Consider the following 17,153-nt stretch of genomic DNA (forward strand, 5'->3'; position numbering starts at 1 on the left):
TCACGCGGCCGTGGTTTCCCAGTGTTTGACCATGCGCTCTGAGGCGGTCCACAGTCGATCTCCCACACCGTCACGCAAAGCCTGCGAATTCATTTGACCAACACGACATTGGTGGTAGTAAGCACCGGGTTGGATGTCCTCGGCAAGGCAGCAATACAATATATCTTGAGCTCCTTGCCAGGGGCTCTTTGACAGCCGGCTAAGAAGGCGATGGACTAACCACTGGAGAAAGACAGAGAAAAAAGGTGATAGAACTTCCGCGAAGTTGGTTGTCGAAAGCACAAAAGGTTTATGTCAAATATATGCCTTGTACGGTTGAATGAATGGGCAAAGACGGACTAAACTGCTGCAGCTTATCGGATAACTTGAAGTTACAGAGCAAAAGAACAAGCTTCAGGGACCTTCGTCATCCTCATGCTTGGAATGAATGGAATTGAACGACTGCCGTTCAGGAGTCGGTGGATGCCACCAGGAATACATGCCGACGTAAAAACAACCGAAAAGCGAGAAATGGAATCAAACCAAGCTGATTGCTATTCGACCAGCAGTTTGCACGAACCTGAGATATCTGCGCTAAAAATCGACTCAATTAACCGGTTGAGCTCAGTACGAATATTTCTTGAATGTAGTGATGGAATTAGACTGGCCTTCATACACTGCCAAAACACGCATGGCCGAAAGTTCAGAAGCGTGAAGCTCACGTTACCAGGGAAACCGCCAAGCTAGGAACAATGGACAGGGTAGTTTTACCCGTGACGTTAGAATGGCATGACCAGATTGACACAGCCTGATTCCCACTGCCACTGATGTGGGTGAAACTTCGAAAGGAGCGCCGTTGACACACGCACGTCAGCTCTGAATAGTACGTGAACAGAGCTACTGACGCCTAATAGCAACACAAACCGGTCGACGTAACACCCCTTCTGTGCCAATCTGCGATACCCGGGGGCTGAGATACTGCCAAACTTTTCTATAGGGGAAAATGTTGGTAGCTCAGGTATCGTAGATGGTGGTCGTTGGCTTGTTCGCTGAGCTGGGCAATTTGATTGCAAACGTTTCATCACCAATCGAGGTGATGAACGTTTGCAATCAAATTGCCCAGCTCAGCGAACAAGCCAACGACCACCATACTGCTAAACTGTCCAGACCTAGGCAGCAGCAGACGAGATGACGTGGTTGGTTGACCTTCCGGACCTCTAACGGAACTCCCAGAACTGTAACCTTAGGTGGATTTGTCAGTTTCGAGAAGCAACTCGTGACTCACGACGTGTCATCATGACTGGTTTCAGCCAGCTTAACACGGATTAGAATAGGCCGCCAATTGGCGAAAAAAATTGACAGCATTGCATTTCTGTCCTTCCTTTTGGTGAAAGGACGAATTATTCAACCTGCATCTTCCTGAGCAGTGGCAATCATGTCTCGATTTGCTACCCATCACAGCTGAAGAGATTTTTGAAGGCGGCTGTGTATCTCACTGATGGCGTTCTCCCTCGCCATAGCGCTCAGCTGCGTCTGTCTTCTTGCAGTTCCAAGGTTCACATACCTTGTTTCTGATCGTTCTTCGTAAAAATATTGGGATGTCAGTGAGCTTTTCGTTGGGAAGATCGAGAGAGGAAGTTATGCGTTTAAAGTGACACGGACACATACAACTGCACACACACACATACACATCAAGTGCAATTGGACCATGTCTATCAATGTCTGTAAACACTGATGTGCCACGTCATCATCATCATCATCATCATTGCCAGCTGTAATAACCGCGTACTCGTCGTACAGTGGTTGTAGCTGCCGCAGTTTCGCCCACCGATGATTTGGGGGGGGGGTAGGTAGCTGCGCATTGCAGGCGGAAGCTGATAAATTGATGCATAAATCCAGCAATGTCAGTGGGCTGTCAAGTGGGGTGCTGGAAAAGTATCTACGTATTGAAGGCAATAGCTTAGATGCACGAGCGCCATTGAAGGCGCGACTGGGCCATGTCTGACAATGTCTCTAGCTATTGATGTGGACCGTCTCGGGGTCCCCAACCAGGAAGACGGCAATGACCAGTGCAGCTGAGTTTGCTGGTAATGGCGTTTTACGTCGGTGCCAAGTCATTGTTTGACCGCCTCTGGCTCTTTTCCACCCTTCAAGTGGTTGCGCGAAAAGAGCCCTTCGAGGAAGTCGGTCGACTGGCATACGCAGCACGTGGCCAAGCAAGCGCAACCTATGCAGTGTGATCAGTTCATCTATCGAGGGTGTTATTTCTCCCGAATACTATTCGACGTACTTCAGCATCGCTGACCCGGTGTTCCCATCAGATTCGGGCAGTGCTCCGAAGACATCAGTGGTCAAACACTGAAAGTCTTTTGACGTCCTCGGCGCGCAGCGGCCAGGTTTCTGATCCATATAGTAATATGGGGCGCACCGCAGCATTGTAACCTCGATCCTTGACGGAGAAGCTGATGTCATGCGTACGCCACAGGTGACGTAGGTTCACAAAACCTGCTCTTGCCTTTCCAATCCGGATGGAAATATCATCTCTCGCCAGACTACTGGGACTGATACAGCTACCCAGTTAAACAAATTTGTCTACTACCTCAATCGGTTCATTCGCAAGCATGAGGCTAGGGTTCGAGCCCACCCAGTCTTGCAGTAGCACTTTAAACTTTGCAGGTATGAAGGGTATGCCGAACCCTGAGGCAGAATTATTTAGATTATTTAATATTGTTTGCATTACCACGGGGTCAGATCCCGTGCCACGTCCCCATCCAGGAAGACGACAATGATAAGCGTAGTCAAGTTTGCAGGTAATTGCTCGCACTGTTTGACCGGCACCTTAAGGAGGATCGAGAATTAATGGGGGACACGTTTGCACCACAAACACCTTAGTGCCTGATGGTTCACAAAGTTGAAGACAGTTGAAGTCAAGGAGGACAACCACCGTTGGCTGCTAAAAGCCCCGTGCCAGTGGACGGTGAAAATATGACCGATGCGCCCTCTTGCAACACGGAACCAAGATTAATTTTCACGGATCTGACTCTCGCTGTATTGAGTCCACCTTCGAAGCATAGGATCAAAGTGCACCTTCGATATCACAGCTAAAGGTGGTTTTTTACACAGCGTCCGCACACCCTTTTGGAAGACAGGAATAAATGTCGACATGACCCATTCTGCAGGCACTTTCTCTTCATGCCATATCACAATAATAAGCTTTGTTAGATGGACCATCAGGGACTCTTGACCTTCTCTGATCAGGGATGGATACAGACCGTCCGGTTATCGTGCCTTTTCAAGTTTCAGTACCGATATTCCGTGCATTATTTCTTTTGACCATGAGAGACTAGGTTCGACATCCCATTCGCCCATACGCACTATCTCCAGAGTGTGTTGCAGGAAATCAGCTAAACTGTTCTTCGAGGTATTCGGCCCACCTTTTTCATTCGACGTTTTTGCGAGGGACTTAATAAACCACTACTTATCGTTTCACTGACCGCTGCTTTCCTAGGACCAGTCTGTCGTATCAGGTGATACCGGTAGCAAAAGCCCTCTCCAGCTCCCAAACTTTCGACGTCCAACAGAACCCTAGGTCTTTCCTTAGGTTCTTCACTATTTAGCATTTGAGGGATTTGCGTGCGCCGTCGTAATCGTTGCCTGCGAGTTTGAATTTCCGGGTATCAGTCAGAACAACTGATCCCGACGACACCTAGTGGTTGGATCGGAAAAGTCAGATTGACAGCATTGAACTCCGCTAGCGTAGCGCTTCCTTCCTTTCCACCAGTACAGTATTACTTTACTGTGGATGTTGAGCTAGCTCAAATAGATACTGTTCACCTATGGTGGTAGTTCGAAGGTGGCAGATGGGCAGGCCTCTTGCTGGCTTGCAAGGACCTGGAATAGAGGATTTAGCAAGGTGTTATTTTGTTTAGTGTTAATAGGCAGCGGAGAGCATAAGGCCCATCGGTTAGATAACTGACAGTCAGATGATCCAGCAACTTTTGTTAGTGTGGTGCGAAAGGGTTGAGAAGGGATATTGGTGGACATAGGACTGTGTGGGCAAGTGATGCTTTTCGGTTGCCCAGGCAGAAGAGGGTTCGGTTGAGATACCCCACCTTGAGTAGTTGACTCAGAAGTCTGGCTCACAAGACAGTTGGAGGATGTAGGGTTTTCCTCGAAACCCTGCCTGTAGCCTCTGATTCAGAAGTTTGATCTTCGGGACAGCGGGGCAGTACGGTTTTCTTTGGGCAATCTTTTCCGGAGCCGATGATCCAATAGTTTGACCTAGTCAGCTACAGTGAGATGGCCTAACCAGAGGACGCAGGTAGTAAGACATTACTGTCTCACTGCTGATTTGGGGAAGCGTGGCAGGTGCCTCTTGACCAGTACCGGACTCTGGTTTTAAAATCATTTCGACCGTATTGAATAATGAGCCGGCGGTCACTGTCAACCATTGGGCGATTGGTGTGTGCGGTTTCAAGGGCTGACATATTTAACCCGTCCTTCCTCGAGAGAAGGCAGCAACGCTACTTCCATAAATATGGACATGCTGGTCGCCTGGGGGAAACACCTTACTGCCTTCACTCCTCTATCGCAGAGGACAATACGACCTTACTTCCAGATCGGCTCGCAATATGATTACTTGCAGTACGGGGGCTCTGTCTCCTCCTTGTTCGCCTTCCTGGAATGGTTGAACTGGGTTCCAGCCAGCATAGCCCACAAGAGTCACTGCATCACAGAAGTCCGGCCACCACAAAGTGACAGCTTTAGGTCGGGACCCAAAATTCACGAGTTTGTAGACAAAAAAATCACTATTAACATATAAGATTTGTAGTGAGTTTCGTTCACAGGACCTAACCCCCATATTACTTCGGGGATAAATGCTCACAGCAGGAAGTTTAATTTATCAAGTATCCGGAACATGTTGTCATAGATCTAGCGGAATCCACCCAGAATTGCAGCCGGAAGCAAGATGACCCTCATCCGTCTACGACCTAGTGCGTGTTTCTATGATTGAAGAATGAAACGCAGACATGCGAAGCCCCAACCTTTCACTTTCAAAGGTGAATCATTGTATACATAAGATAAAATGAGAGGAACCAACACAGGAGTATATGACTCACTCGAGTGAAAGCCGAGTAGCGAAACAGATCCGTTTTCACCAACCCTGGGTGAACACTGACACCAATGATATTCGATTCCTGTTGCCATCGTTCCGACAATGCTTTAGCGTGAATTGTATTCGCCAGCTTGCTGTTCGAATAACTAGTTCCGACAGCTGGATGGGACAAATCGTCCAAATTCAATTCGGCTAAACGGTGGTTGAACGAAGATACGTTGACGACACGCGCCTCACCGTCGATGGCGGCTGCAGCAGCCAAAAGAGGTCGTAGAAGATTGGTTAGGTAAAAGTGTCCCAAGTGGTTGACTTTCAAATGACGTTCTATGCCATCCGCATCAAAGTGAGAATGACCCAGATTGATTGCAGCATTATTGATCAAAAGATGCAGTGCGTGCTCCTGCCTCTGTAGTCGGACGGCAAACTGACGGATCGAAGAAGGTGATTCCAGATCAAGTTTCTCGCATTCCAGCTGAAGAGAAATAACATCAAATGAATTCGTAATCAGCCAGCTAGAAAATAGGCCAAGCCGAATTGGAATGGGTTGCTCCTATATCATTCATTTGCTAACGAGACCTGTTAGTCAAAATCGAGAAAAATCACTACTTAAGATATAACGGAATTTGTGGTAAGACAAGACCTGAGCTCTACTATCATATCGGGGATAGATGCTAACAGCAGAAAATTTACTTAATCAAACATATAAAAGAACTTGCCAATGCTATAGACAACTTATCTGGGACAAAGTACCAGCGAGACGCCACACTCTAAAAGCAAGACCCCAAAATGGCTTGTCGTGTCTGCGGCAAGAAAACCCATCGCTTACATCATGTAGTAAAAACTACCTACCAGGACCGTTACCAGGATCGTCCGGAGTTGACCTCTCCAGAGTTTGTCGCTCTGAAATGTTACGACCAAGCAATTGTCCGGAAACGGAAGTGTGTGGTGCTACAGTATCACCATCTAGCTGCTGATCTAAGACAGTAAACACTTAGTGTTTACAGAAGATCACGCTTATCACTTACCATAACAGAAGTGATTGCATAAATGTACACAAGAACTTGTTGGACTCGACCGCAAATAGTCATTCCAGAGAAGCGGTTAGCATACCACAGCAACCCTGAAAAGACCACTCGCTAGAAAATACCACCACAGAAATGAATATCTCCCAGTAGAGATCATTTTCTGTAAAACTGAAAAATAATGGTTCAGCTGTGGCACTCTTTTAGGATTTAAGTATGATGCCAACCAAAGGGAGTATGAGGGCTGAGATACTTCAAGATTGCCAAAACCTAGAAAGGAGCGCCGGGATGAAGAGGTCGGGTTCGAACCACGGGTCTTCGGGTCAATAGGCTCGCACTTGAACCACTGAGCCATCTCGAGTGATCCCCTCAGATGTGTTCCAAAGAAGGACCTGCGTAACTCGACATGTTTTAGGTGTAATCATATTGCAATCACTACCAGTTCTTGTCCGAAAAAGGGTCTAAATCGGAATGTGGGCTAAATACTTCCGTTATGGTGGAAGGTATTCGGTCATCGACTAAACGTAACTCATTTTATCAGCTGTGAACCATATACCATTCATACGTTGATCCCACTTGCTACGGTTACGAGTACCGGTAAGGGTGAGAGCGTGGAGCACAAGGACACGCAGTCATAAAACGCTCCACATTTCTTTCTGATCTAAAGCTACCAACTTATCGTGGTGATCGGATTTCGCTGCTGCAGTGATCCTAGGAGCTACAGTAGCTGGAATTCAGTTCCCCAAAGGCCAATGATGAGCAGTCCGACGAAGAGCAACAAGTCAAAAGCTTTCAGAAACCGCATTACGAGACAGCATGGCTGCAAAGCCGTACTATCTCCTACGATGGGGTTGGAAGCCAGTAAGATATCTTCAACAGGTGACCAGCAAGTCCATATTCATTGGAGAAACGACGCTGCCCACCACCGAGTAAGGACGGCTTAGAAAAGTTGGCTCTGAAAAACGCACATTCCGATCAACCAACATTTGATCATGACGGCCAGTCAATAATTTAATACGGTCGAAACAAGTTTAAAAATAGTCTGGTGATGCTCAGAGAACACCCGCTGTACGCAGCCACAGTGTAAGTCAGAGAGTTATGTCCTACTCCAATGTCTTACTTCAATCGCCCTCCACTAACCCCCTATCCAACCAATGAATGACAACCCTTTGACTACTGGCGAGGCCCGCAACTTCTGCGATAGCAACAAATAAAAAACACTTAAAACTAAAAAACAAATTCAGCAACTCACCTGAGCTTCTTCGATGCTGGTCAAGTGTGGCAAAGATGAGGCAACGAGTTGACCAGTTCCAAAACGCTTCAGTAGACGCTGGCGCGCATCCTCTGCTTTGTGCAGGTCACGACAGGCCATAATAACGCGAGCGCCACGACGGGCTAACTCGCCCACTACTTCGTATCCGATGCCCGTGTTACAGCCAGTCACCACTGCCAACTTCCCGTCTAATCGCTGGGGAAGTAAACAGTCTTTATGGTCGAAGTGAAGCTTCTTGACAACCCAAAGTATGATTACCAAGGAAAGCAGGACAACGACGAACAAGAGCGCCATCGGATTATGGAAACCAGGACAAGATTAGCTGAAAAAATTAAAACAGGGATGAAAAACCATAAAGACTATGCAGGTAGCTTCGTCAATGAGCAGCATTTTCCACACAATTATCAGCTATCCAGGTTAATATCAATCCGCACCAACCTTCCGTTTTTTGGCAGGTGTTTTGTACTTCCAAATACGAAATTTCGCTTCCAAAATTTATCCACTTCATTGTAGCAGATCCTTATTGAAAAAAGGACAGCTCTAAATCTGCACGCTCTACTGCACATGCACATGAAGGATCATCTACGGCGCAGTTTGCACAGACGGTAGCTGTCTGGTCCCAGAATTTTCAATCACATCTAAAACCGTTAGGAGCATAACACAAGTCTTCTGGTCAATGAACAAAAAATGACAGCTTTTCGAGCAATGAATGCATTGTGTAACATGAGGTCAATGTCGCCGTCGTCGAGACAGACTTCCGCAGTACATGCTGTCCAATACGGAATTGTCTGGAGAAGAGAGGGGTGCGTTTTTACTGCACGCCAACAAGTACTAGAGAAACGGTTCACTTATACAGTCTCTGTACAGAATGTCAATAACATATCTAATCGACAGAATGATATCACTGTTCAGCAGTGATCCTCCCTAGTCAGTGAGTACAATGGTGGTATACACTACCGATTTTACCAAAACATGTGCGTCCTCACGTTGTTCAAGTTCATCCAGTCAACGTTGTTCTCTGGAGAATGGACACATCACGAATGATTCACCTGCTGTATGGCAATGATGCTTTGTGTCTCAAAATCTTCCACGTCTCAATGGGTAGCCGGGATTTCAAGCCTCTTTGCGAGCTCAACGACCCGGAAAGGGAAATAACGATTTATTGAACTCATTCAGTAGCAGCCTCCGTAGCGAACCACTTCACGTCCCCTCTTTGCAGCTCCATTTTCCAGCAAACAATATATAATTTGTTTTCTCACGCAATTCCCAACTATCCAAAAAATCGCAATCTAGACGTGCATGCAGGATGAGCCAAAGCAACCGTGCGCGTTCAGTTCAGCTAAAAAAAACGTGCAATAATGTGCAGTGCTTCTGACCGCCGTGGCTCCGATCAGGGCGAATCGGAATCCCGAAGTTGGTTTCCAATTGCACTGCTTCATAATCAACAAACTCGCGCTTTCATTACTTAGCTATCACTGCAGTCCAACAATGATTCCCACTCTCTACATTTTCGAACAGTTTCGTCATTGGTGAATAGATGGGGTACAAACATGGAGAGGTCTGGAAAAAACCAGCAAGAACCTTGTTGATCGGGAATGTGTAGATATCGTCTTCATGATGCTATTACCACAACCTCGTAAAGCTCTTGTTGGTTTGCTTCATACAAACTGAACCTGCATGATAAACACCTCATTGCGACTATATAGTTACGCATAGTCGCTGGATGGCGTGTTAGATATCACTGATTTGTCAGTTGGCAATTAACAACACTCGCGCCACATGCATATGGAAACCGCGAAAGTCGCCGGGGCTATAGCCTGAAAAATTTACACCTTAGGCCAAGACGGAGTGTATCTAGAACAAGCACTTAAAAAAGCTGTTGCAGTGCACATAATCCAAAGTAAGGTTATATTTGTTATTAAAACCCTTTTAAAGCCTTTAACGAGCTCTTCATAGGTCACTGAAATGAAGAATCTAAAAGTTGTGGTAATAGCGATAGTGTGATAGGAGGGAACAAAGGATATTATGAAAAGCTGTGGGCAATCTGGCAGTTAACGGATAACTGGGAAAATACCACGACTCTGCTACGGACCATAGGAGGAAACTCAGCGGTGAGCCCAAATATGAGCCAATCCGGAGTGAGCATTTTAGACCGGGTGCTACTGGCGTCATCAGGAGGATTCAGGGATTCACGGATTCACGGATTGATACACAGGAATGAGGCTACCATCCACGTTTCCTGGGTTGAATTTCTTCGTTCAAAGGCTGCCGTTACCCTGAAAGGTGCGAGTAAAGAAACGGGTGTAACACTGCTCTTTAATTTCACAGCGCGGGGCAGTATGCCAGACAGAGCAAGGACCCACATGGATATTGTGGCGTTTTGTGCCTTTATTTCGCTTCCATTATAACACCACGCCACGCAATNTTTTTGTTTGGATACGAAACATTACAAAAGCGCACACTTGTACAATTTAACGCAATACAAACGTGGTCACGTGCTTCCACTCTCTCTTCTGATTTCGCTCGCGCCTGCACCGGTCATTCGCGAGTATCATGTGCTAATTCTGGTAGCAAAACATTTCAGGCCATATTCGGAGTATATTATATGTGAGAAATGTTCAGAAGAAGACCCTTGAACCACCATAATTGGATTATTGTTCATTCACTGACCTGGGCCAACGACAAACTGTTTTAAAGAGGATAAATGTTAGTGAGTCTGTTCCATCTGACCTCCTTATTATTGTATACCCAACCTGGAGTTATTATTTTTATTTCTTTCCCACACGCTTCTGTTAAAGTAACTTATTGGGTTGCTAGACCTCTATAAATTTGGTGAGCCCGAGTATTTCTAGATATTTTTTTGGAAACTTCCTTTCAAGTCGTCGTAATTTTGTTTCTTCTGCCCGGTCATTATAGAGGCACACTTTGATTCAGCGGATTTAGTCGAGAACGCAATTAGCATACGTTTACCAGGCTATAATCCACGCAATCTCAGGGTATGGTATCACCAGGTGGAGGTCGTCTTTACTACCCGACGCATCACTTCCCAAGCCACTCAGTTTTGCTATGTTGTCCAGCGTCTTCCTCGTGAAGTAGCAACAGAAGTGGAAAACCTGTTGGAAGATATTTCCAAGGAAACTCCCTATGACGCCCTTGGAGCGGCCATCATAAGTAGGACAGGAAAGTCAGAAAACAAAATTCTAAGGGATCTATTCACCGCTGTCGAACTTGGGGATAGATCGCCAATACAACTGCTTCGCCACATGCGCAGTCTCCTCTGCGGCCGTAGGCTAGCGGTGGAAATCACGGCCCAGCTATGGCTTGACTAGCTTTCACCCTCCATGTCCCACGTTATCAGCGCTTTCGTTGATGACCACAGCTTGGGTCAGCCAGCCCAAATGGCCGATAAAATCCACGAGACACGCCCCAGTAACCCCGTGAACTCCGTCCTCCGTCATGCACCCACTACTTCTACAGATTCAGATCCGATTCTCGCTTCCATATCGCAACTTCAAGCTAAGTATGATACTTCGACCGATCGCCTGCAACAGCTAGGGATCAACAAGCATCGACCACGTTCACGATCCCGATCGTTGTCTCGTGTCCGTCATTCTTGGTGCTGGCATCATCAAACTTTCGGTCCTCAAGCACGCAAATGCCAACCTCCTTGTCCCTTCAAACCGCGTCCCATCACCCCAGTAAACACGCCGGCCAGTCAGTAACGGCGACGACTGTCTGTGGCCCTCCTCCCACTAGTTGCCGAATCCATATCACCAGTCGCTCAAGTGGTCTACGATTTCTCGTAGAAACGGTAGCTGAAGTTAGTGTGCTACCGCTTAAGAATCTACTTCCCGATTCTGCTTCTTTTTCCTTACAAGCCGCTAACGGTACGGAGAACGTTCCCTCGCCCTTGACCTCGGATTGCGACGTGCCTTCAAGTGGATCTTCCCTTTGGCCGACGTCCAAACACCCATCATCGATGCAGATTTCCTGACTCACTACAACCCATCCGTTGATGTGCGACACAAACGCCTCTTAGATATGCTAACTTCCCTCTCAGTCAACGGAATTAGTGACTCAACTTTATCCACAGGGAATCGAGTTATCTTACCGGATTCACATTTTGCTGACATACTTAGGAACTTTCCAACCCTCATTCATGCATGTCACTACACCCAACCGGTTACTCGTTTCGCCGTTCAGCGCATCGAGACGAGAGGTCCACCTGTCCATACCAATCCTCGCCTACTTCATCTGGATAAGCTACAAATCGCAAAACACGAGTTCGAACACATGCTCGAACACGGCATCATCCGCCCTTCATCGAGTCATTGGTCATCACCCCTACATATGGTACCCAAGAAATCTGAAGGTGATTGGAGACCCTGTGAGATTACTTTTCTCTCAATAACGCTACTATCCCCGACAGGTTTCCCATTCCACAGGTCCACGATTTCGCAAGTACCCTATGCCACACAAACATCTCCAAACTCGATCTCGTACGTGCATACTACCACACCCGCAGCCCTGGATGACATCATTAAAGCAGCTATCACAACACCGTTTGGCCTTCTCGAATTCACGCGTATGCCCTTTTGTCTTTAAAATGCAGCTCAAACGCTTCAACGTTTCATGGACAAGGTCCTACTTGGTTTACCTTTTGTGTGTGCCCATCTTGGCGATGTTTTAATCGGCAGCACATCCCCAACTGAGCATGCAGCTCAACTCAGAGCAGTATTTGAGCGTCTTTCTAGTTACAACGTAAGTTTGAACATTGACAAATGCTTGGTCGGTGTTACTAGCCTAGAGTTTCTTGGCCAGCACATTGACACCACAGACATTTCACCATTGCTCGATCGCCTTTTGGCCCTGGAGTCTTCTCCATACACACCGCTATCGCCCAACTTCGTCGTTTCACTGGTACCATCAACTACTATCGGCGATTCATCCCTCACTGTGCAGATATTTTGAAGCCACTGACCGATTTACTTGGCTCCATGAAAAATCTGTTACTTTGCTCCCCGCCGCCATCGCCGCCTTCAAAAGAGCCTAGCGGATCATTGCTTAGGCCGCAAAGATATCTCTCTTCGATGATCATGAAAGCGCAAACCTGATTTTGACAACTGATGCTTTGAAGGCTGCCATCGGTGCCCTACTTCAACAAGTTGTCAACAACGCGTCTCAACCACTAGCGTTTTTCTCGCAGAAGATGTAGGCTGCCCAAACGCGTTACAGTACTTTTGGTCGTGAATTAACCGCAATTTACCTTGCTGTTTGCCATTTCCGGCGAAGTAGTTGGATCGTTTACCATTCAAACCGACCATAAGCCACTTACGTATGCCTTTAGCGCCAAGCCTGATCGACACTCATCAAGCGAGATACGCCATCTTGAGTATATTACACAGTTCACTACCGACATTCGGTACAATCCAGGTTCGGACAATGCCGTCGCAGACGCGCTATCCCGTCCCGACATCAACACTCTTCACCCTTTTACGAAGTTGGACCTAGCGAAGCTGGCGAACCTTCAAAATAGTGATCCTAATTTTTGCCCATTCCGCCTTTCCCTTCATTTCAAGTCTTTTCAATTTTCCTAGTCCTCCAATCCGGATCCGTTTTTGTGATATGCCTGCCGGCTCAGCTCGCCGAATCGTCCCAGAAGCCTATCGAGGAGTTGTTTTCGACAACTTGAACTTTCTCATCCTGGTATCAGAGCAAACAGGAAGTTGATGAGTACACGCTTCATATGGCCCTACATGAATAAGGATCTAACATCCCGGGCCAAACAGTGCATCGTCTGTCAACGCAGTAAAGTAACTCGGCATACAAACCCACCTACCGGTTCATTTGCCGTTCCTGATGCTCGATTCACACACGTCCATCTCGACATTGTTGGTCCTCTTTCCCCAGCAAACGGTTTCATTCATATCCTTACCATGATTGATCGCTTTACCCGTTGGCCAGTAGATGTACCCATTTCGGATACTTCAGCTAAAACAGTTGCCTTATCATTTTTGCAACACTGAGTGAGTAAATTCGGCGCACCTTCCACCGTTACTACGGATCGCGGTTCACAATTTCAGTGTACTCTCTTCCGTGAGTTCTCTACTCTATTCGGTTTCAGTCGCAGTTCGACTATGGCGTATCACCCTCGCTCCAACTGTCTGGTTGAGGGTTTCCATAGCTACCTCAAAGCTGCACTGACTGCCCAAATGAACCCATCGTCATGGTCCTCTTCTTTACCCCTCATTTTGCTCGCTATTCATTCCACCGTTAAGCAGGATCTTCACTGTTTGTCAGCCAAACAAGTATACGGTACAACTTTACGTTTACCCGGTGAATTGGTTTCCCCTTCTGGCGCACTGCCCGAATAAACCATCAAGTTCGTCACCCGTCTGAAACAGCATATGTCCGAACTTCGTGCGTCACCGACCAGACGATCAACGCGAAAAGACCACATATCAACCAATCTATCTTCTACACCATCTGTATTTTTCAGCATGACGCGAAGAGGAAACCTCTCCAACCCTGTTATGATGGCCCCTTCAAAGTTATCGAACGTCACTCCAAATACTTTGTTTTAAAGAGAAGCGGAAGGCACGATACCACCTTCATTGATCGTCTGAGACCCGCCTAAATCGAAGCACCCGCGACTACATCCAGCAATCCTGCTATTCCAACAGCACCCGCACCTACCCAAGATAACCGTGTTACCAACCTCACTCCTTCCACTAGTCGTCCCGAACGACGCGTCCATTTCCGTCAGCACTAAGCTGATTACGAAAGTTTAAGTGAGCAAATTTTGATTCGTTACTTTAATTGTTCGAGCGTTTTTCCCCTTGCACGGCCAAAGCTCCAGTGGGAGAGTGGTGGGGCGTTTTGTACCTTTATTTCGCTTCCATTATAACACTACGTATTTCATCAATTGCATAATCGTTTTTTTGTTTGAATACGAAACTTTACAAAATAAACGCACACTTGTACAATTTCACACAATAGAAACGTGGTCACGTGCTTCCACTCTCTCTTCTGATTTCGCTCGCGCCTGCACCGGTCATTCGTGAGTATCATGTGCTAATTCTGGTAGCAAAACATTTCAGGCCATCTTTGGAACGTATTATATGTGGGAACTGTTCAGAAGAAGACCCCTGGACCACCATAATTAAATTGTTGTTCATTCACTGACCTGGGCCAACGACGAACTATTTTGAGGAGGACAAATTTTAGTGAGTCTGCTCCATCTGACTTCTTTATTATTGTATACTCAAACTAGTGTTATTACTTTTGTTTCTTTGACACACACTCCGTTGAGGTAGCTTTTGGTGTAGCCAGACTACTACAATATATGTCTAACACTACTTTGAGCTTGGTTCCAGAAGGAGCCTGGATAACCGTCGGAGGAAGTTCATTCCACGCAGCCTCTACCCGAAATGAGAAAAAATTGTCTAATAATGCTGTGCGCTCTGAGCTTGAAAATGTTCTCACCTTGCCCCAGCCAATGCTGAAAAACTGGCGGCAAAGCCATCTTTAAACAGAGCATAAGTAAGAATTAGGTCCCCTCGGAGGCGAGGATACTTCAGGAGAAAGGGGTCAAGCACCGCGATACGCCTTACGTAATCAACGAACTTGAGACCGGCAACATTTCCGTGTCGGCTCGTTGGGCGCGCCCAATTAGGGTAAAGCCTTTCGTGAGTACCGGGGAGACAACTTGGTTGGCACATTCAAGAAGCCGTCTGACGTAGACCCCATAGAGTGTTTGGATGTCCATGCGAGTAATACGGGAGAGGGTGCGCCTAATCATCCATAAAACGGCGAATACCTTTTGGGCCGATTTCTCATAGTGCAGTGAGAAGGACATGTTTGAAGGGTGTCAGATACCCAAATCCTGTTTGGCACCTATCCACGTGATGTTTTCTGATTCTTTTCTCGCAATGCATGATAAAGGCATTCGCTAAGTCTCCTCCAAAGGATATATGGATGTACTTTTTGTAATTCAGGGGAAGGTACCAGTCCAACGACCACTGCTTTGCAGTGTATACATCCATTTGCAGGGCACTTACACTGAAAGTCCGGTATTTCAGGTCGTCCGCTCAAAGTAGACATGGACTTGCAAGAACATCTGGAAGTTCGTTGACGTGTATAAGAAACAGCGTGGTCGCGGAACGGAGCCCTGAGGCACTACAGTGAAGACCGGCGCCGGAGAAGAGTAGGCCGCGCCTACTTCTACTCAGAAGGTTGTCTGATAAGAACACTTTAGTCCAGTATAGAAGTTTGCCCTCAAGACCCGAAAAACTCGAGCTTTTGGAGAAGCGGAAAGTTTGCGGCGCAGCCTATTGCTCTTGAGAAGTCGAAAAATATAGCACCTGATATGAGTCCATCTTTCTTTGCTTGGCTTAGACGGTCCATAAATAAGAAAATCTTCGTCACGTAAGAACGGTGTAGGTAAACTCCATGTTGAAATGGAGGTACCAAGTTCTCGGTAGTAAGGTGATCTGGAGTGACTTGATTCAGAATGCGTTCCATCATTTTGCGCGGCACACCAGTGAGGCTTATGGGCCTGTTGCTGTCGCGTGATCGTCGGTCAGGCGTTTTGTAACTTGACGTGAAAATAACTTTACTCCAATCAATGGGGACGCGGCCTCTGTCGAGCGGCTGAGGAAACCTCAGAAATAAACCTTTTCCAGTGTGACGACGTTTCCTTCAGCATGCCTGGATGGACATCGTCTAGCCTCAACACAGGGAACGGGTTTGTCTTGTGCAATGGCTGGCGAATGTCCACTTCCGTGACTATCAAGGTTGCTATAGGCCATTCGTTGTTGTGCCTTGACAATATTGAGTCTACAAAGGTCACTGGGACAGAACGTGTATAGTATGTCTAATAGTGTTTTCTGTATAGTACGGATAACACTTTGGGTCATTCATGAGTTTTCCGTTCCTGGGCTTCAAGGAGATCGCAGACGGCTGGATTCTGCGACTACAATTTGAGAAATGTAGAATCATATTATTTTTTACTGGGCGAAATTTGTAAACGTGGCTTGTTTTCTGATGCACAAACAGCGGATTTCTTATTTACAGCGGTTCCGCACGACTACAATTGAGAAATGTAGAATCATATTATTTTTTACTGGGCGAAATTTGTAAACGTGGCTTGTTTTCTGATGCACAAACAGCGGATTTCCTATTTACAGCGGTTCCGCACTTTAAGAAATGCCAGCTGATCTTCTGTGTTTCTTTAGTCAACTCTTGGACAATATTTGGGACCTGTTTCCAGAATACGTCGAATCATTTTACGTAACCTGCGACCCCTCTGACTGCGTGCCATTTTTTGCGCCAGCCTCGTGAACTTCCTGAACAATGGTCCTCCATAAGTCTCCCACTAATTCTGGTCCCAGTCTAACTTGTTCAAGAAAGGTGTGCATTCCTGAGAAGTTCGCACTGCAGAAGATTCGAAACGACATTTGGAGTTCCGGACTTCTGACACAATAGCAGAGGCAATCAAAGGTCAGCGCACAGTGGCCGCTATTTCCCAGTGGAGCGCCAATTATCACCTGATCAATGAAGTGTCTTTCGCTGGTGATGACCAAATCCGGGAGAGATGGTAGTTGGCCTGCGTTGTATCTCGTAGGTGTAACGACATTTTGAGTTCAAGCACTGCGTTGAACGACTTCAATCAGCGCCGCTGCAAATCGTCCACCTGAACAGATGCGCTAGAGCTCCATCTAGGAGGCTTTTGGAGCGCTGAGGTCGCCTATCAGCAAGAGAT

General features: G+C 46.7%; 2 protein-coding genes across 2 annotated transcripts in view; both read right to left on the reverse strand.

Annotated features, from left to right (window-relative positions):
* T265_11060 (hypothetical protein) lies at positions 1–12,701 on the reverse strand (the record flags this gene model as incomplete). Its single annotated transcript, XM_009177611.1, has 5 exons — positions 1–199; positions 2,270–2,337; positions 5,100–5,567; positions 7,370–7,585; positions 12,657–12,701. The coding sequence occupies 5 exons, from the start codon at positions 12,699–12,701 to the stop codon at positions 1–3; spliced, it is 996 nt and encodes a 331-aa protein (XP_009175875.1).
* Positions 12,702–16,504: 3,803 nt separating this feature from the next.
* The window catches only part of T265_11061 (hypothetical protein), a gene marked incomplete at both ends in the record, with an annotated part of 5,695 nt that continues 5,046 nt past the window's right edge, over positions 16,505–17,153 (reverse strand). The window contains 2 exons of the mRNA XM_009177612.1: positions 16,505–16,651; positions 16,687–16,997. Of these exons, the coding sequence (XP_009175876.1) occupies positions 16,505–16,651; positions 16,687–16,997 (458 nt within the window). The remainder of the gene's footprint in view (positions 16,652–16,686; positions 16,998–17,153) is intronic.

This window comes from Opisthorchis viverrini, assembly GCF_000715545.1.
Source record: "Opisthorchis viverrini unplaced genomic scaffold opera_v5_437, whole genome shotgun sequence".
NCBI lineage: Eukaryota > Metazoa > Platyhelminthes > Trematoda > Opisthorchiida > Opisthorchiidae > Opisthorchis > Opisthorchis viverrini.